We start from the raw sequence: 21,343 nt of genomic DNA on the forward strand, positions 1-21,343 counted from the left end.
TTTCCTCTTAAAAAATAATGTGCATATGTCTACTGAGCTTGCACTGTTATATTTAAAAATACCTTAACAAACTGGTTTCTAATAAGCATTTATTTTCTGATAACGATGCACTTTTTCTGGAGCAGTGGAACAGTTCATAAATAGTTAATTGGAGCAAGAGCCATACTTTGAACTTGAGTAACAGTCTTCATGGTCAACTTCTCAGTTATTCAAACAGACACACTGCAGCTCTATCAGGAAGAGCATCACTGTGTCAAATTTGGAAGAGGATTTGGAGTTATCAACAAACTTTGGGATCCAATTGCTTTGAATTATAAAGCTGAAGCATGTTTGCTTAGGGAAGTAGCATCACAAGTAATCCAATTTTTTTCTGTAAATGTATTTTTGTAAGACATGATACATGTTGAAATAAATTTGGACTTAAGTTAAAATGTTGAAGTCCTAGCTTTTATATAACAGAATGTATATTTTACATCAACTGATTTCAGCTCTTCAGTGTATATAGTTTATCCCTGCCATCTCTTTCACAGCATTGGAATTTAAATATGTATGTCGTGTTTTGTTAATAATATGGGAATGAATTGAGTTGCTGTATTTTTAATACTAGCTCTTCAGGTCTAATGAGTAAAGAAATAATGTAAAATATAATAACTGAAGACTTAATATTTTCTTGATCACAAGTCAAGTCTTCTATATAATTTATTAAACTAGCATAATGTCCTTAAATTTGAGGTCAAGATTTTGCAGGCTTAGCAGAGATTTTTATGCATAAGGGAAAGATGAAACTTTAAAAATATTATTTCAGCAGTTTCATAATTTAGGATTGTGACCTCATGCTCTAAGAATAATTATGGCGCATCATGATCAGCAATTTATCAATATTCATTTATTCATTCATAAACTTTTTAGATATTTTCATATTTTTTTTGAGGTAACCATAGTAAATTTAAGCTTTAAGAAGGACAGCTGGTTAAATTATTTAGTTCTGAGGGCTATGACTAGTCCCTACAGTATTTATGAAAGCCTCTTTTAATCTATTCTTTTCCTATATTTTTATTTAGATGTTAAATGTACTGCTGCCAGTTGAGACCAGTGTTTTTTAGGAGCTATCACAGTGGCCACAGGCAGCCCCTAGGGCCTGCATTTGTGGTTGCTGTGTAAAAGCTTATTGATCAGCTGTGCTTTGGCTGTGGCCACCATAAACTTGCTGTGGCTGTATGAGTGATTCCTGCAAAAATATGCGTGTGTGTGGTGGGGAGGCTGTCATTGGTTTAGACTGTAATTATAATGGCAGAGAAGGCAAAAGAATTTATGCAAGCTTTAAATCAGGAAAAATGCCAAGTGTTTCTATGACTGCATGAAACTAGTCTGTGGCTTTAAATGTAGTGGTGTTGCGCTGGTCCATAGTCTGGATGGTCAAACACTCATTTAACATAAGGAAATCCTGAATCAGTGGCATAAACACTGCAACAGTTTATTAAAATATCCATCTGTCATCTCTGACGAAGCATTAAATGAAGTTCTACAGTTATCCACCCAAGAGCAGCTGGCAGCAAAATAGCAAAACCTCTTGTTTCTGTCCTGTAAACATTGCAGAGGAGGGCAGCAGGCCGCAGTAGTACTCCTGCTGGAGTGTTTGGTCAGAGGGCACCATGTGACTGAAGCTAGGCACAACTGTTTACAGTCACCAAGGACAAGAAATGGTTCCTCAGAAGTTCAAGAATGCAGACGTTCAACTCTACAAAAAGAAAGATTACAGCTTATGCTGTAACTACTTTGCTTTAGAAATTGGTTTCATCTGTCACCTCTTGCAGCAAAAAGAAACTTCCATCTTTGCTGCAATAATGGTCAGCAGACCGGTTGGTTGGGTTCCTGAAAAGATCCTTTGGAGAACTGGTCTGGCTGAGGAACAGTTAATGCAATTTTACAGCAAAGGAAATTTCAGAAAGGCTCAGAGAACAGAATAAAAGCCTGTATATTGTCTTTGTCAGGCAAACCAAAACTTGTAATACCATTAATCTTGAGGATTTCTTCAGGCTTCAGCAAAATATGGCTGTCCAGGCAATCTCATGAATTGGCAACTCTGGCAAGTATTTTCAATCAAGGCAGAATGTCGGAGCCCTTTGCTGTCAAAAAGGCATGAAGCAAGGCTTCATCCACAACCTGATCTGCCTTGGTATCTTTTAGGCAAAGCTGCTTCTTGGCATATTTGGAGACGAATAGAGGAAACTGCATGCAGTGTTATGTCATTGGTGAAGTTTTCAACTTTCAGCAGTTTTGCATTAAATCCAAGGTCACTCAGCTGACAACCTAGAGCCTGCTCTCTGCCAGTGACTGCGTGTTGGTTTCTGAATGCTTGAGAGCAAGGTGCCGACTCTCTTCGTTGTTCTGCCAAGCAGCTCGGCCTCAACTCTGGGGCGGGGAAAACAGAGGCCCTGCTTCAGCCTTGCTCTGCTAGAGAGCATGAGCATTGGCAGGGCAAGCTTGACATTTGCAGACAAATTCTGCTACTTCTGCAGCAAGCTGAGTGCTGTGCTTGACAACAGAGTCATGAAAGAGGATAACAAAAGGCAGAACAGCATTTGTGAGATTAAAGCAGTGTTTCTGGAATGAAAGAAGCGCTGAACTTCAAACAAGTGCTTGGTGTGCATTTACTTTTATTAACATTCCTCTGTATGCCTATGAAATTTGGATAACAGCCTTGTCTCTTCCAAGCATTAACCAATTCCTATTGGGCAGTCTTTGAGTCCTTGCTGGTTTAAAAGGCCTGGAAAAGAATTTTAGATGTTGGTTTCTTACAAGTGTTTTCAAACACTCAGTTAGAAACATGGTTTCTATACAGTAACACCAATATTGGTTTTCAAAAGAGAAGGATGGATAGCGTGTGACCAAAAGCCCCTTTCTGTGGCCTGATTAAAATGAGAATGGCTCAGAGGCAAATCCAGGAAATGCTGCAAGGACATGTTCAAGAAAATCCACATGTGGAGTCCAAAACCACACACATGAAGATGATGTAGCCAGATACACCATCCACTGTGATAAAGTTTTTGAAGATTCAATAACTGGACCTTTATGTTTATGTGGAAAACTAGAATATATGAGGGAAAATGAGCAAAACAAAAGTAAGTGAAGAGCGATGAGCTCTCTGCAGCTGTTAAGTGCTGCAAAGGGGTTTTTGTTAATTTAAATCAAAAAAGCTAACTGTTCATGCACTGGATAAAAATACTTATATTGTCATCATAACGGAAACTCTTCTTTCCAGAGGTAGGCAAAAGAACTTCAGAGATACATAGATGTAATTATTAGCACTACTTTTAATATGCAGAATGAGAGGTCTACTGTCCTGTTAGTGCCATTTTTAGAAGAAGTAAATACTTCAGTCTTCTAAATTAAAAAAAAAAGTACACAAAAAAAAGTAGTGTTTGACTGTATCTGATCTGTTTGGCCCTAAGTCTTTCACTTGTTTTAAACAGAGTAGTAGAATTCCACCTGTGGGTGGTATCAAGGGATGTGTGGAAAGAGAGAAGTGAAGTCACTTCTCAGCACAGCCGCTTAACCTAGACAAGTTGGGACTTACAGCTATTAACAGGTTTTATAATTGCTAGTTTTACTAATGAAAAATTAATTCTGAATTAACTAAATCAAATATTCATTTTTTTGTCACAAAGTGGGAGTTCCCACCGCTTTCTCTGAAAGTACCCCCAGGATACAAGAAAGGAGGTAAGTAATGCTCTGCCTGCTGCAGCAGGCGCGTGTGTGCATCTTCAGGGTGTTTCTAGCCTCTGTGTCTAACTCTTTGAGTGCTGTGACACAAAAACAGTGAGTGCCAGAGGCTGTGTTAACCAGAGGTATGGGAGAGGTGGATGGACTGGCAAGAAGAGAAGTCAGCATTGTTTCTATGGATAGATGTGTGTTCAGATGCTCTTGTTGGGACTGAGGGCAGGTTCTTCTAAGGGACTTGTGTGCCTTAAGTAGATATGCGTAGTAAGTAAGCAAATATGTGTGAGGGTCCAAAGCTCTAAAGTGATGATAGGATTTTCGGCGTTTTTCCCTGTTAAGTATATACAATAGCAAGCGCAGCAGAACCCTAGGTGGAGCTTCTCTTCCTAAGGAAATGAAGCTTATGTAACCATGTTGTCTATGTGTTCCCCACCTAATAAGTTTTGAATGTCAGCCAACTTCAACTAAATTTGACAGTAGGTAGCTATTACCTATTTCAATTTCAACTGTTATCTCTTCCCAGTTTAATTAAAATAAGTGATTGGATGGAAGAGATAAACGCAATTAGTGCCCCCACTAAAAGAGAACTGATAGTTCACATTTTTTTCCTACAGAACATTGTAGATTCCAAGCATGAAGATGGAAGACCTAGGAAACAGAGTATCATTAGTCCTGCTACTCATTGATGAGCTCTAGGGATGGCAACTAACTCTTTTTTTTTTTTTTTTTTTTTTTTAATGTACTAAAACCATTTTGGAGTTTAATATGTGTTCTATTTTGTATATGCTACTTGGAGTAAGGAGAGCAGATATGCAAGTAAGGAAGAATTTTAAATTTCTTACATTTTGTGGCCACATGTCAGAGCACACCAGAACTGTGGCTCCCACACCAGGAATTACATGGACTGAGATGGTCTGAGAGCTGCAAAGGAGTGCAAGTGAGGAGCAGTATGGACTTAATGGATTCTAGAGCAATTTATATAAAGTTAACTTAGACTGCTGCAACCTTTTCAATTTTAGGCTCTCAGCACTTACCCTTTGCTGAATCTCTCTCATTCTTCCCCAGGTGCTTATACTGCATATTGTACACCTGTTTATAGCAGAAATAATTTCAGCAGTTGCAAGAAAAAAAAGTCACGTTCTTTGAGAATGGTATAAATTGCTTAATGGAGCAAAGAATGTGTTCGGGTTCTTTTTGTTTGGTTTTAATTACACACTGTATGAAGCTTGTTATGTCAATATAATTCTGTGATGTAAAAATGAATATAAATATCACAATCCTTGCTATAGAAAACTGAAAGTCTGCACAGTATATAAAGGCCACATAAATAAGATCTGAAGGTGATAGCTTAGACAACAATAATGTTTGCTCACTCGCCTATGTACACCTTGATTACTTCATGTAAATTTTGTAAATTTATGCATAAGCACATAATTATACATGCTCAACTGTCAGTTTTCCTCTGGAGTTGCATGCTTTTGGGCATAAACAGTTAAACATAATTTTCATGACAAGGAAGAGATGGTGTATTTTTAATTGCTGTACCAGCTCTTTTTCCTGCTGAGGTTGAATGCAAGCTTTCTTCCAAAACCAAGGTCTGCTAGATATTTTAAGGGAGTTTTCACAACATACAGTCAAAGATTTAGGAGAGAAACAGTGGTTATGTTAGTTGCAGAGCATACCTTTCTTGGTCTATGCTTTGTGTAATGTTCTCATTTTCTTTTAGTCTTTTCTGTATGAGTTTCAGCTCTTCAGCCAGAGAGAGTGGCGGTTGGAGCACTGTGTATCATTAATATGTGAGCAGTAGAATGAATTTCAGCTGAATAAAAATGAATTCCTTGACTTGCAGTTGTGAACATTTCTAGTATGCCTTGACAATCCTGTCAAGACAAATTTGAACTTTGTCAGCAATTGTGATTGCTATGGGAGAATTACCAAAAGTCTTTGCTCTAGGTATCAGTCAGTGATTTCAGCCCTCATCTGCTATTTGACCAAAATTTTCCATGGCACTCAGCAGGCTATTATTTGTCACTCTGACATATAATGGAAGGCTATTTTAATTGATTTAAAAATTAAAATCTGGTTATTTAATACAGGATAACTGAGTTGCATGTCAGTGGCTACACTTGCTTTGAGAATACAGAAAGGAGAGTTGAAAGGATTTGGGTTTTGGAATATGAAAGTACACACACTATTGTTTTTTGTTTGGTTGTTTTTTTTTTTTTTTTTTTTTTTTTGGCTACTTGTCCAACTATCAGTAGAATTTGTATCCAATGGGAATGGAAGTTTCTTGTTTTGTAATAATTATTTTATACGGGATTCTTGATTGTAAGCTGTGTATCTAGTTAGTAAAGCCTGTATCTTCAGATGTTCAGTAGTACTATCGCTTGAAAGTCTCGGCTTTGGGGCGGCAGGGGTTAAACTACTAACTTTTGGCTCTGATGCTGTTTTGTTTTATGACCAAACAGCAAATGAGGGCAAACTATGACCAACTTGAACTGTACAAAGCAATGTGATGGTCAACAATATTGCCACCAACAAGTGGGACTGTACTTTACCTTTGTGTAATATAAAAGTAAAAATCTTTGCGGGTTGTCACCTTGTATAGTAGAAGTGGGAGAAGTGGAAAGTGATATCCCTGTCTGGTGTTGCTACTTGTCATGTCCCTTGCTAATCATGCAGTTTCTATAAACAGATATGAGATGTGGCAGAACTGTTTCAAGATATTTGACTCATGAAGAAATTCACAGGTCATACAAATAAGAATGGAATCAGGGAAAATTTTTAAAACTTTGAGTTTCTATCACTACGTTCACTGAGAAGGTGCCACAGAGGCCTTTACCATCAGCTAGTAATTTTAGACCAAGGAGTTACTCATGTAATTGCTACAGCTGTGCAGGATAGATAGTTGCCTCCCAAATGAAAGGAAGAAGGATGGCTATGTACCTATTTGTTTGCCCTGAAGAGAAAATGAGAAGGCTTTTCTTACCTCGCTCTGGTCAGGGGAAGCGATATCTGAAAACATGAGAGAATTCTACATGGAAAGATGGCCTATAGAAATAGTGTAACAGGGGAACTTCACAGTCTGCTTATGAAAAAAGGTAACATGTGGGTTGTGTCTGTGGACCTGACAATATGTGGAATAGCACATCTGGAAATAGAAGCTTATTTCAAAGCACTGACTGCTAATTCTCAGCCTTAGAATGACATTTCATGGCAGATTCAGCATTTGAAAAAATGATGGCTAATGAACTAGCTAAAATTATTTGAAGAAACTTGCTTAAAGGTATGTGCAAGCATCCCAAGAGTGGGATAGAGAGACTGTTTCCTAAGTGGGTCCTAAGCTAGATGATGTTTGCAGATATGCACAGGCAAAGGCCATTGGAGACGTAATTGCCCAAGCAAAGAAGCCACAGTCAGGGAAATTAAAAATTGTTGCACTAAGGTGAACTTCACCACCTATTAAAACAGGCCACATTTTAGGTCACATAGAGCAGCCTAAGTACCCTTTCCTGTTTGTCTGGAGATGACAGAAGATGATGATCATCATCATCTTTAACTCAAGACGTGAAATAAATTTGGTTTGTAGAAAATACCAATTAAGATGGATACGCCACTGAGGGTCCTGTGGTGGTGTATAGAGAAATATTAGAAGAGAAGTTTCTGGCCATTTATTCTGTACTGAGATACCATCTACTCAGTGACACTAACGGCCAAAAAGAAAACTGAGATTTCTGTGGATTCTTTGAGGAGAGCAGATGTTGGAATGGCAATGGAGAATAGGTGATAAACAACAGATGCGCTAGATAGCGTTTTGGGGAAAGACAAAAAAACAAAACTAGTGGTTTCTAAGTGATATGATTTGTGGACCTGCCTCTGGAATTGGCATTGTGAGAATTGGAATATTAGAAATGTGTAGACAGGTTTGAAGGATGAAGGCGAACTAGGACTGGAAGAAATTGGAAAAGGAGCTATGAATGTGTGTGGTTTGAAAGAGGTGCTCCTTAGATAAAAGGTTTTTTCAGTTTACCTTGGTCTCTGTGTGTAGCGGGAAGCATTGTGGTGAGAACTGAGCAGATGTTGCTCCTTTTGGCCCGATCTCATTTTTCCTTCTTTGCTTTTCCTCATTCTCCTAGAAGCTAACACGTGTGAATCCTGTATCTGGTTGCCCTGTGTCGCGTATTCTGCTTGCTGTGACCTTGCCATGATCCTCAGAGGTCACTACTGTCATCTTATTACACTGTCAAAAGGTAGCAAAGGCTTAGAAAAGGGACAAGAGGGGAACAGTAAAGGAGATAGAAGTGGAAAATGCCCTGGCTTTTGCACTTTCTGGCTTTAGGAAGATGTTTTATTGGTGCTGTGGAACCAGCATAGTTTCTCAGCCCAAAGCTGCAAAAGCAGCTTCTCATTTTTTGTATTAAGTAATAATTATATGCATTACAAATCCTGAATAGCTTGAATCTTTTAAAATGGCAAAATGTTAGTTAAAATGAAGCTTTCACTATTTCAAGTAGTGTTTTTAGAAGTCTCAGATGATATTTCAAAATAATATGACTGTTTGCCTTTTAAAACACCTGTTAATCAGAGATTGTGGTAAAGTTGGAGATCTGCTTTTACTTGTCTGAAACAAATGCTAAACTGGATACTTTTCAGTAAAACAGAAAGCACTGCGCCTGACCTTATTAAAGATTATTACCTTTTGATTAGTAAGATTGTCTTTAGAAGATTATTTTTTTTCCCAACCTTCCTTTTACAAATATATGTAAAACTCATTGCGCATTAGGAGGTAAGTAAAATCTGTTGGGATTAAGAACTTCTCATGGTTATGGGCCAGAGCACTATTACTTAATTCTGTGTCGTTGCCTCGTAATAAATGATGCTGTAAGATGTCTGTTGCGTTTCATTTTGCCTAGATCTTGCTTACACAGTTGAGAAGGTTGTGCAGACCTTTCTGCCTCTTTTTCTGGATCGTATGTGGAATTACAATATACCATACAGTGGTACTATTGTGCTAATATGCTTTCAACATACATACTGGTGTTGCCTTGTTGGTTGTGAGGGCAAAAGGAAGTTGGAAAGGAAAAAAAATATCCTTTCCCCTCACCCCCATTAGATTCTTTCAGCTCAAGCAATAATTATACGTGTTGTCTTTAGAAGTCTGTGGGATTGCTTTTATGAGTAAAGGTTTGCCATACTGGGGCTTTTATTTGACAAGTTGGAAAATAGCCTTTGTTCCCATGGTAACCTTTTTTGTGCTTCGGTGCATTTTTTCCCTATGGTTTCATGGTTGCTCTGGAGGTTTTTCTATTGTGGTGTTTTAATCCCGAGTAGACTGGGGTGGCAGTTGAGTTTACTTTTTGCTGTTCAGAAGTATTTAAAAATTTCCTTTTATTTGAATTCAAATCTCTTGTAAACTTATTGTGTTGCTTGGTTAGGGCCTTAATGGTGCGGTGGCTTTGTCCAAAAGCATATCATGCACTCCAAAGGCAAAGAGTTTTTGTAATTAGTCATTAAATACAACTAGGTTAAGCTGTTCCTATCTTAAACTAGTATTTCTCATATAGGTAATCTTTGGGGATGTATACTGAGGGGCCTTTGGCAGACACACCAAGTAGATGTCTTGGCGACAGAACCACGTTTCTTTAGGTTGAAAGCGATCAATGCTCTGGCCTTTTAATGTCGTTTGAGGGTGCTGTGCGAAGGGTTTCATGTAAGAAGGATTCCGAGCAAAAGAAGTGCTGTATTTGTAGGAATTGCTTGGTTAGACTCTGAAAGAAGAACATGAAAAAGTAATGGATTTTGATTTCAAAAAGGCTTCTTTCTTCTTCTTCTTTTCCTTTTTTTTTTTCTTTTTTTTTTTTTTTTTTTGAGAGAGAGATGTTCTTAATACAGGTAGCATTTCTGTGTTTGATTTCTGAGGTTTTCTTTTTTTTATTCTTGCTTACTGAATTTTTCATTATCTTGGAAGCTCACAACAGTAGAGCAAAACAGTCGTGCAGTTTTGTCTTGCCTGTAATTCCTTACGATAGTTATTTTTCCAGTGGTGCAAGCATCAGCGGGTGAAACTCACTTGAATCATTGCATTTTATGCAGTTTTAAAAATTGCTGACCAAGAAAGCAGCAAAACGTCACCAAGTAAACACTATTGCACTCTCATAAAAGAATGAACAGAGTTTCAGTGGTGAAAGGTGAGATGGTGCTATGAAAAATGGGGTTTCCAAACCTGAGTCATTTTTCTGTTAGTCTTTTCCATCAGTCACAGTGGGTGAGAGGGTAGAGGAAAAGAAAGAGTTAAATGAATCCCCCCCACTTGCAATAATTAACTAAATCATTTTGCAGATAAACTGTTCCTGCCTTATCTTGCTATACAATGCATTGCAATTTATAATCAACAGAGCAAATATGAACATTGCATGCATTTAAACTGCACTAATTCTATAAGTGGACCAAATATTAAAAGTCAAAACAAATGTCCTGTTAGGTTTCATGTTGTCCTGTGGCTTCCCAAGTTGGAGTTTTGCTCATAATAGTAAACTCCTTGTCTAGGTTAACTATTTCATGTGAACAGATAACTGTATTTGTGTATTTAAAAAATTGCAGAACAAGTAAATATTGTTACCCTGGGGAGTTGGATCTTGCTGCATTGTGACAGTAGTCAGAAGTTAGAGGAAACGTGTATTTCAGGGTAATGTTTTGGGGCACGTTATGCTTCAGAGTGTCTCTGATCAGCAGATCAGTGGGTAAAAAGTTCATTTACTTCTCTAAGATATAACTGCTGCTCAGGTTCAGTTCACCAGAACACACATTTATTTACACAAGTTTATACTTTTCTACAGTCAACACATTATTTGAAGGTAAAATTTGGATAGCCAACTATAATTACTACCAAAAGATTTCAGCAGAGAAGGGTGAAGGAAAAGTCAAGGCTTAGAGCTGGACTGAGGAACATGCTGGGTCCTGTCCCCATCCACTAAGGTAAATGGAAATTGGAGGAGCTTAGTACATTTGCTTCTTTTTCTAAAACTCAACATATGTCTTAAGATTAATCTAACTACAGGAGCCTATTCACTGGTGACATCAGTTTCAATCTCTTGAATAAATACTGCAATTTAAGTATGTTTTTTAAATCCCAAATGACTATTTAGAAATTGGGGGGGGGGAGGGGAAGAAAGGGCAGGGCCTTTTCTGTTATAAGTGTTCATTAGAGCTCATTTGTTAACATAATTAAGATCCAGGTATGAAAGTGGGATATGTGACCTGTAGGCATTGCTAAATAAAGTAATTAAATGTGACAGCTGGAGTTGCTGAGGAAAGAAATCATATCATTTCATAGTTTACTCTCTTCTAACTGACTATGCTTTCCTCTGATTTTCATGTTTCATCTTAGTAAGCATTTCTTAAAAGAAAAAAGCATAAATACTAGATTAATTTTGTAAGCTATATTTTTGTAATAGAGTTGCAATGTCTGTTCAAACAACAGAAAATTTTGGTTTTCCAAAAGAAATCTGTGATTAGAAAGAAAACTTGAGACTGTTAATAAATTAAATGTAGTATAAAAACTACTGTGTTTTATTTTTTTCCACTTTCTTAAAAATAGACCTTCAAAGTTATAGACAGTAGAAGTAGTTCATTCTGGTGAGATACTGACCCATTTTTAAATCGCATCCAGCAGCAGCGATTGCATGAGTTCTTCAGCATTACCTAAAACAAAACAAACAAACAAAGCTGTCCAATTAGGAGCATCAAGATCCTAAAGTTAGGGAGGCTTCAAAAATAGTTGCTTTTTAGGGCCAGAAGATGCCGGTTTCTGGGAGGTCGTTCTTCCTTAATTGAATTTCCTGAACATTTCAGATGAATGGAAAAATATAATTTCAATGGACATTTTTGTTACCTTTTATGATTCTAGTAGATGGAAATCATTCAAAAAAATTTAAATCTTTCCCTAACCACTCCTATTACTTATGAGCTGTTACAGTACTCCAGATACCAGAGTAAGCATACACTATTTGAGGTCTTACACTTGGTGTAAGCACTGAAATATACACTTAGTTTCCCTAAAACATCCAGATCTTGTTGCTGTAAATGACTTCTGAGCCTTAAAAAATTTCTTGGCTTTTTTTATTTTATTTTTTTTTTTTATCCAAAGTAACGTAGCCATTTCTGCAATGTCAGTCTCCTTAGTAGGCATAGTAGGATAAGGCCCAGAGAAACCTAGTCAGCAGAATTTGCAGCTAGGTTACTTGGCAGCTTGTATGCCTCGCTACCAAAGTTAGAGGGTCGGCGTTGCTCTGCCTGCATGCAGGAGTTTTGTTGCTGAGGCTCAGGGGTTTGTTTGGTTTCTGTGTTTCTCCTTTAACTCGGCATTTGTAGAAGTCCCATGTGACTGCTTTCTCTTCCTAAAATCTGATTATTTCATCTCTGCTTTTACTCCTCTGTGCTTTCTTGGTCCGCTGACAAGAAGATTGGTTTATACAGTCTGACATTTAAGAAATACCATTTTCCAGTCTGCTAATCTGCTTTACTCGAGTAGTTGCAGAAGAGAACCAGGCTACATTCCCGCACTGAAACTTTTTAAGAGAATCAGGCTACACAAGATGAAACCGGTATTAGGAAATGGTAAATGCCACTGATAGAGACTGTGACAAAGATCTCCATGTGGTGGTCAAATAATCTGTTGGACAACTTATTTTGACCAGTATAACATTTCCTAAATGTAATGTAACTTCCTAAATGCTCCCAGGCACCGAGGGTGGCCCCGGGCCCCCCTCACCCTCAGGCTTCCCTCAGGGGCCTGAGCAGGACCCAGGCTCTGGCCCTAGGCTCAGCCAGACCGGCCGGGTCACAGGTTTTGAAGTACCGCTGAAATCCAGTACGCGGTTGTTGCTTTGGACCACAGGAGGGTTCGATTCGGTATCTGTGCGTGTTTCAGAGTCAACTGGGACGTGGTCAGGTGCCAGCCCTTGGAAGAGCTCCATCCATGACCGGGGGCTTTCCCAAGAAGCTGATCTGGAGCTTACAGCTATTAAGAAATGAGATGATGAGCTAGAAAAAAGCCTGCTGGCAGGCTTGTACATCTTGAATCTGCTAATTTTCTTCCTCTTAAAGCTTTCTGAATATGGTGAAAATGTGATGCTGATCTTGCGTTCTTTTTGGTTTTGTTTTATTTTTGTTTTATTTAGGTATATGTGGGTTTCTTCTACTTATTTTATAATGAGAAAATTCCTATATCAAAAGGAGAAGTCAATGTATGTGGAATTGAACAGGACTTATTTAGTTCTAATAATAATAAAAGCACTTGGAACAAATCGGTTTGGGGTTCATTGGGTTCGCTGTGGCTTGTGCTTCTCTGGTTTTATCATCAGAGCAGAGAGGTTTGTTCAAACTTTGCTTCTGTATGACATCTGCCTTCAAAAGGATAATAGCTTATATAATCAGTGTCAGCTTTTAAAATGCTGGATTATCTGTGGTTTTATTGACTCTTCTTTACAGAATTTGTTATTTCCAATTAATTCTCCATATAACTGTTACTAAAGGCAACTTGCAAAGATGCAAATGGGCTTGATGGCAATGGCTAGTCAAGGTCAGTAATTAACTGCCAGCATTTGCACTGTTGAAGATAGTGATCAAGCTTATTCCTAATCACATCCACTACAACGTGACAAATGCTGGTGGAGCCATCTAAGCAGCCATTTTACAAATCATTTAGAGTATTCATTTGACATCATTAAACTCTGACCTTTTTTTGCAAAATTGTTGTTATAAAACATCTATGTTCTCTTGGATTTCTTGTACTTGTACAATTTTTTTTTTTAGGTTAGAAATACAATGGTAGAGGTATAAATCAAACTGTAGAAACCATTGGTATCTGAAAGCAGTGATGACACACACAGATGAGCTATGGCACCATATCTCCTTTGTTATTTTTTCAGTTAGGAGTTTCTAATAAGGGTAGATTGCTGATAACAAGGTATTTTGGGGATCAGAAGTAGTCCATTGCCTGAAAGTTCAGGAATAGTGTTAGAAGAAAATTTTCCATTTTTTACTTGAGTGTTGATCCTAGATTATTGGTCCTTTTTATTTTATTTTAATTTCTTTTAAGTAAAGTACATGTCAATTATTTTACTTATTTTGAGGGTTGGAAATGTTTGTGATTTCTTAAGCCTGATAAACATACTACCTGTCCTCCCGTGCAATAGATGAGGCACATGCAATTCTTTCCTTCTAACAAGTGAATACAGCCCTATTTTGATGCGCCAGTTCTGACATTGCAACTGTTTTTTTACTGAGTGCCGATAGGAATTGCAAACTATTGTAACATTTCTCATATATTAGTAGAATAACAAATTTGTAAGATTGTAGATGGGCAGGCTCTCAGCTATGTGGGCAGTGAGTTTTGGCAGGAAAAAAGTTCATCTGATACTCCTGATGAATGGGTCTTTGAGCTGAGAACTAGGTAGCTCTGCACAAACATTTTTTTACCTATTTTTATTACAGGTGGCACAATTTGCTGTTTTGAAACTGTTAAGTGTCTGAGCAATACTTGTCAGTCATTAATTTGGCCTATAGCAGTGTTTTCGCTTGATTGAAGATTAAAAGTCTCAATCCTGCTGCCCTGTAGATGTCATATGATTTAGGGTGTCATTCAAGTGCACATCTGGCAGTAGCCTAACTACTGTCCAAGAAATCAATTTTAAAGATTTTGATCTTTGTTTATGGTATTGGTTCTTACTTAAACCAACTGTTATGTTTTTCAAAAGAGAAAACTTTTCACCTCGATGCTGAGAGTCAAACTGAGCTACAAAGAAAGAACTAAAACTAAATTAAGGTATATACTTGCTGTAATCTACTGAATCTGGTGTCTAGTTTTTATCTATTATGTGTCATATCTATTAAGTCCTTTTAGAATAAAAATACCTCATCTGTATTATAACCTATTTAGCTTTTGAACTGATTAAAAGGGCATGTGGAAGTAAATTGCATTTTACTCCAGAATATTAGGCATCCAGCTGTGATGCTGTTGCTGAATAGTTGAATATATGCTTTGTATTGAGACTGTACCTGTATCTCTCAGCTGTATTCAAGCCCTTCATCTAGATAAGTCCTGTATGGAATATGCTATAGATAATGTCCTAGGCAGGCAATGAACGACGGTCATGGAGCAGCTATTGTCTCAATTTGTCTTCACTGTTTTTTTTTTTTTTAACTAATAATTCTGAAGAATGTTAAAGGATAACTTCTATTGAAAAAAAAAAATGCTCCCCGCCTTCTGCGAATGTTATGTGACAATTTGTTTGCAACTAAAAATAATAAATATTTGCATGTGCATATGTGCATGTACACACATATATACATGTGTATATATTTATTTTAAAATGTTACTGTGATATCCTGGAACCTTCCATTTCTCCATAGGAAGAGCTCCCTTGCTGAAATACCTTTCTTTAGTTATAAAAAGAACAAAAAAAAATACATGGATTTTTTCAGGATAGAAAGACTATGCATTATAGTAGTCATGTGGTAGGAAAATTTTTACTGGTTTTAGGAAGAAATGGGAACATGCAGCATCAAAATTACAAATGCCTCAAGACATTGCAGTGGTATGTCAGAATTGAAATGTTTAATTTTTCAGGCAAATGATTGCTGTTTGCAGTGAAAAACACAAAAAACCCTCGTTTTGAAGGAGTTAGCTTTCTGAGCTATTGACATTTTCTCGAGAAAGCAGACACCTCTTGAAGAATTTTGCTTGAATGAGAGAGTTTTTTCCACGTAATAAGAACACTGTTGAAGGGGAAAAAGGGTTTTTTACCCATTTCCCTTTCTTAGCCTAAACAAATCAAAATGTAAAGCTAAAATATAACACTGAACAAGTAGTTCTGATAAATCTTTAGGCACCTACCTTTCTTTACAGAGATATTAATACAGTGTGCCCAGATATGACTGTGACTTGAGCAAATAAAACCTTTTTCTAACATGTATTTGGTGAGGCTTTCCTTTGTCTCTCTAATAGATGAGCTAATGCCATCACCTAGCAATTATCAAGGAGTGTTATGTTAAGTAATTAAAGTATAAATAGTGTAAGGAATAAAACTAGTAAATCTAACGGACTAGAGAACAGACAAGAAGTACTCTTTTGAACGTTTTGGTTGATATGGTAATGCCATTTTTTAAAAGCCATTTCCTTTGGATGTTACAGTAAAGCTGCAAGCCAGCAGACTTGTGGTCCTTGATCTAGAGTGACATTTGTTCTATGCCTCTGGATAAATCATTTGACCTCTGTATAGCTCTTTAAAGGAAAATATAAAATGAAAAAAGGCAGTGTGTGCAGACTTGAAATTTCCTAAGCAAGCTGGTTATCTATGTTTGAATCAAGACTACCTGTGAACTTTTTCCAGTGACTGACTGACAAATACTCTGTGAACTGCAGTGTGAACTATCAAATTATTTCACTACTGATGTAAAATTTTTTGGGGTTGTTTTTGTAATTGTTTGACATCATTCAATATGTGAAGAAATGCAAGAGGTCATACTTGCCAGGAGAAGAGCGACTAGACTGAAGGAAAGACCCCCCCAGCCTTTCCGAGGCGTGAGAGGGGACACAAAGCTTTCTTCTCCTTTAATCTGGCACATTTCTCTGAGCATGCAGATTTTATTAGGGTGGCGTTTCCAGTTCCCCAGGGAAGGAGGGAGGGAGGAGACTCACTGCATCACGAAATGTGAGTTGTGTTTGAAGAGCACTGTCTTTTAGAGCTGTCAGTGGAAAATATTTCCTAAAGATATCTTTGGAGGGTCATGGTTAAAAACCCAACAACAAGAATACCCCCTGTTTTAACAATGTGGTACATAGTTCAAGCTGGGTTTGCAAGATGCATCAGTCTGTAAAACTGTTTTCCAAACCTCCGACCCTTCTTTTCTGGCACCTGTGGTACTATACAAAGATATTATATGCTTGTAGAATGTAAAAATGCTTCAGAACTACCTCAGAATGTAACCTGTTTGATTACAGAAATATTAGATACAAGCTCAAGGACCGTTGCAGTAAGCCAGAATGCAAACAAGAGAGTGCATACCACCTCACTGCACTGTTCTGTAAAATTGTCTTAGCAGTTTTATTATGGCTACGCTTTAACTATAAAGACTTAAAAGAAAAATAAATAAAAAAGTTTAAAAAAGAAAAGAAAATTTGAAGTTATATGGACATTGACAAACATTTATTTTTCTTCTTTGTTTCCAATTTTAGTCATCTGCCCTTGTGGTAACTTCTCACGTTAACATTGATAGACTATGGATGTTTTAAAACAAACTAATTTACTAATTAAAGCATTCATGTGTTCAACCAGACATTGCCAGAAAGAGTTGTGATTTCCTATTTGTTAAGTACTCTGAGCAATATACCTGTTGTAAATACTTTGCATTATGGCAGGTGTGATTTGAAATAGTCATAACTGTTTTATGTTTTTGTTTGTTTGCTTTTCCCTCTAGTTCTTCACTGAGAAGTGTATCAACTGGATCTTCAAGACCTTCCAAAGTGTGTTTGGTGTGCGGAGATGAGGCATCTGGATGCCATTATGGGGTAGTTACATGTGGCAGCTGTAAAGTTTTCTTCAAGAGAGCAGTAGAAGGTAAAAAAAAAAATATATATATATATACATATATTATACAAGTATACAAAAACAAAATATGTGCCTAGAGATTTTTTTTTACACCCCCCCCCCCCCCCCCCACACACACACATTTTCCTATAGGTTTTCTCTTGTTGATAAAGTTCTGTCATTAATATGAAACAAGAGTATTTATTGAATGGACTCCAATTACATGTGGTATTACAAATGTAGAATATGATATGATGTTTTCTAATGTGTACCTTTTTAAAATGATATATTGTTTCACTTTATGCACTACTTAATGAAGATTCTGCTCCTTTACTCCCAATCTGTGACTTTGAAAAATTTCTACTGAGTGTGAATATAATTGACGCAGACATACTCCTGCCTCTGCTATACCAGAGGATGAATAGGGATGTCTCATCATGCTTTGACAGTGTTTTATGGGAGCACGATTTGCTCAAGTTAGTTATCTTCCTGTGTGCATCTCTGGTGCTTTGGACTCATTTATTCGTCTGTTTATCTTTTGCAAAAGTGGCTTTATGGTACTGCAGTGGATTGGTAAGGAAGCAGGAATTGATCATCGTGCCTTTCTTAGAGATCACGATGCTCTACTCCTTCATTAAGGACTAAAACTTTGTATTTTAACAGCTTTGTCGTTACACAAGTGATGACACATGAGCTTAGCTGACATCTTTCTATTCTATGTTAGTTATGGCATAGCTAGACTTGGGGTGTTAAGGTAAAAGAAAATGTTTTACCTTTAGAGACTTTGTAAGCAACTTTTTCGAGTGATGCAAATAAATTTTTAATACGTGATTGAAAGTTCATGGTATGTAAAGGGTATAAGTACTCTTTACATAAATACTATTTACATAAATACTGTATGGCTTTTTGACATCTTTGCTGTTGAGATGTTCTTATAAACTACCAATGAAGGGGACTATATTTATTCATTTATTTTGATGAAGAAAAAACCTGGAAGGAAGAAAACAGGTTCTTAATGTGGTGTCCAGCTTGTGCTCTGAGAAGAGAGATGCTGTGCATGATGTGATTAATTTCTTCTGTGGCCTTTAAATCTGCTACTAATAGCAATTGGGATTTATCGCTCTGTAAAGTAGACCTGGAGGACTTGGGGATACACTGCATCAAGTCCTCATGTAATATCTATCCATCTGTCCTCAAAAAGTGTCAAACTAATTGAAATAAACTTCACAAGGTTGTACAGGCATGGAAAAGGTTCCCTCCTTTTGAAAGCATTTTCTCTAACTGTTGTGCAGTAGCTAACCTTGATGCTCTCATTCCCTAACTTTTGGCTTAATTTTTTGGTGACTTAATGTATTCTGTGAACTGGAAAACTTGATTTAGTTTTACTGATTTCCTCCTTGTGTCTCCACCCAAAATCTTGATGGATGGGCATTAGGACAGACGGGTCTAGGTTGGTCTTGGCTATAAAATATGCATGATGAAAGATTTTTTGTTTGTTCTGTTTTGATTTATCTGGTTGGTTTTCTTAGCACACTTACACTCATACTGTGTGAGGTGATAGCACCTTTAGTTAGATTTCTTCCTCCTTCCCTGCCTTCTAAGGGTTTTCTTCCCAGTCTTAAGTCACTGTACTTTCAAGGTCCTATTTCTCCGTATTTTCCTTCTTTCTCATGTTTTCTGTTCTTTCTGAGGTAATTTGATAGATATCTATATCTTACTTTACAGAAATTTATGAAAAATTTTGGAGGATTCCAAGTGGGAGATAACAAAGCACTAAGATTAAGTTTTGACATCTCAGAATCCAAAATTATTAAGAGAGGATTACTTTGTAATCAGGCATAAAAATCTATCTAAAAATGTAGTTGTTATCAGTAATTACTGAAAATTTGCCAGTTAACAAAAAGCTCCCCTGCCCCTCCAACAATTCTGTTTTCCCTAATAATTGAAGATTAAATTGGTATAAAATGCATTTTTAGAACTATTATATTCATATATGGGTTCCAATCTGTGGTATATGAACACTGCCTAGATAGCTGCTCGATATGCATGTGGCTGTGAGCTGTTGATGCTGCCAGTTGTGTTGTTGTTACACAAATAGTGCAAGTTTGGCACCACTTCTCTATATCTTTGTATACGTTTCAATATATAAATGTTATATATCAAATCATCAAATTATTTAGAAATGTTTCTTTTTGCATGACTTTTTCAGTGTTAGTAGAATAGGGCTTGATAGATTTCAGTAAAATTTTGAATTTTGGCTTCAATCTTCCTATGTTTTTTGTGATCTTTTTAAAGGTTCTTGTGGGATTCCACAAGTCATAAAGTTGAGCATAAAAGTAAGCTGTAACATACTAGCAAGAAAAAGTTAAAGGAATGAGGAAATCGTACTCTTTCAAGAGTGGCCTCCATCTCCAGTTTTTATCAAAATGAAAGCTAAATTTCATGCCTTTTTGAATGTAGTAACTCTCCTCCCTGAAGGGGAGGAGCCTTTTTCTTCATCATGTGTCTAAATGAAGGTTTTATTTATTTTAGTTTAAAAATTATATACTGGTAGGCCTTCAAAAGGTTCGGTGGGATGGAAATCATGGGAGAGAGCAACTGGTGTTCACGTGGGAGAACAAGGGAGGGTAGATGCCAGTGGTGTCAAAAAGCATGGAAACAAATGCGAGTGAGGTAGATGTGGAAAAAGGGAACGTTACGTGCCACCCAGTCGTTCTGCTCTCGGCTAGAATTGCTAACCTGCCGTGAGTCCGCTTTGAGCGGCTTGTGTGTACTAATTGCTTTATGTTCCTCTGAACTACTGTAAAACGGCCAGGTTATAACAGGAAAGGACAATTGTGTTGAAATTTAGAAACAAAACAAAAAAAATCTACAACAACAAAGAGATTAAAGCTTTTATTTTCAAATTCTAAATCTGTGAATCGTGTTCGCAATGGATCCTATTTTTCTAGACTTGCAAAAATGTATTGAATTTAAGACCAGGAGATTTTTAGGCAAAAAAGTATTAAAATGGGTTCACTGCTCACAATTTTACGTAATTCAGACAGAATTCATTACAGGGATGTAAATTATGGAAGTGCAAAATTTTGGTATCAAATGAACTTGAACTTTTTGCTGAAGTGAGTTGATGAACAGGAGTCTAGTGTGAAAAAATTTGACTGTTCCATTAAAATAAGTTCAATCTGCCTTGTGAATATTGAAGTCCTTTAACCACATAGCTGTTGATAAATGCATACTGTAAGAGTTAAGAGACATTTCAGTGCACTAATTCTGATTTTCGAAAAAGATAATTTGATTTTGAAATTTCCAAGGTTTATAACTTTTTGCCCCTGGAATAAGAATATTGTATAGCTTTCTGAATTACAGACATTGTCCTTCATAAAATTATTTCCACTTAGTTTATGCTAAGTAGTGGAGTCATATGTTGAAAAGGTACTGTACTATGAGGAAACTAAAGCCAGTCTAATTTTCTCTACTCTGAACCAGCTTTCTCTAAGGAGAGTAAAGGCTTGAAGTCAGGATTTGCAGCTGTTCTTGTGTATGCTTTGCATTTTTATTCTTCATTTGTTCAGGTTCCAGAGAAGCATGAAGTAATCTGTCCTAAATGAAAATTATATTGCATTTTAAATCTCTGAAGTTAATCTTTTACTGTTCTTTTGGGCTGAATGTAGGAAAAGAGGAAGGCATGTTGTCATCTCCAAATGGTGCTAAAGGCTACAGCAAAATGACTGTTGTCTTCCAGTTGATTTGCATATTTGCTGGGAGATTTCTGGCTACTTAAAATTGAGAAATTAACAGTTTATGACATTATTAGTTATACTGAAGCTTGTCCTTACTTTCTTTAAATAGAAAGAAGTGATGTTCAATAAATTTCGGATTTTGTTGTTGATTTCTGCTTCACAGGATTTGCATTAAGGCTAGTTCTGTTATTTTATATCAGAAATGTAGGTCTCTTTCTGCCTGTGAAGTAGAAACATAGTCACAGAAGGAGGTTCTAGGGTTGCATTTCTTTTTTACTTGAACTTCTGTTATTT

The 21,343-nt window shown here is 36.8% G+C and overlaps 1 protein-coding gene across 2 annotated transcripts in view; it reads left to right on the forward strand.

The window, feature by feature from the left end:
* The window catches only part of NR3C2 (nuclear receptor subfamily 3 group C member 2), a 222,757-nt gene that overhangs the window by 108,263 nt on the left and 93,151 nt on the right, over positions 1 to 21,343 (forward strand). For both annotated transcript variants that reach the window (XM_062573876.1, XM_062573877.1), the window contains exon 3: positions 17,200 to 17,339. In XM_062573876.1, coding sequence (XP_062429860.1) covers positions 17,200 to 17,339 — 140 coding nt within the window. The remainder of the gene's footprint in view (positions 1 to 17,199; positions 17,340 to 21,343) is intronic.

This window comes from Rhea pennata, chromosome 4 (genome assembly GCF_028389875.1).
Source record: "Rhea pennata isolate bPtePen1 chromosome 4, bPtePen1.pri, whole genome shotgun sequence".
NCBI classification, from domain to species: domain Eukaryota; kingdom Metazoa; phylum Chordata; class Aves; order Rheiformes; family Rheidae; genus Rhea; species Rhea pennata.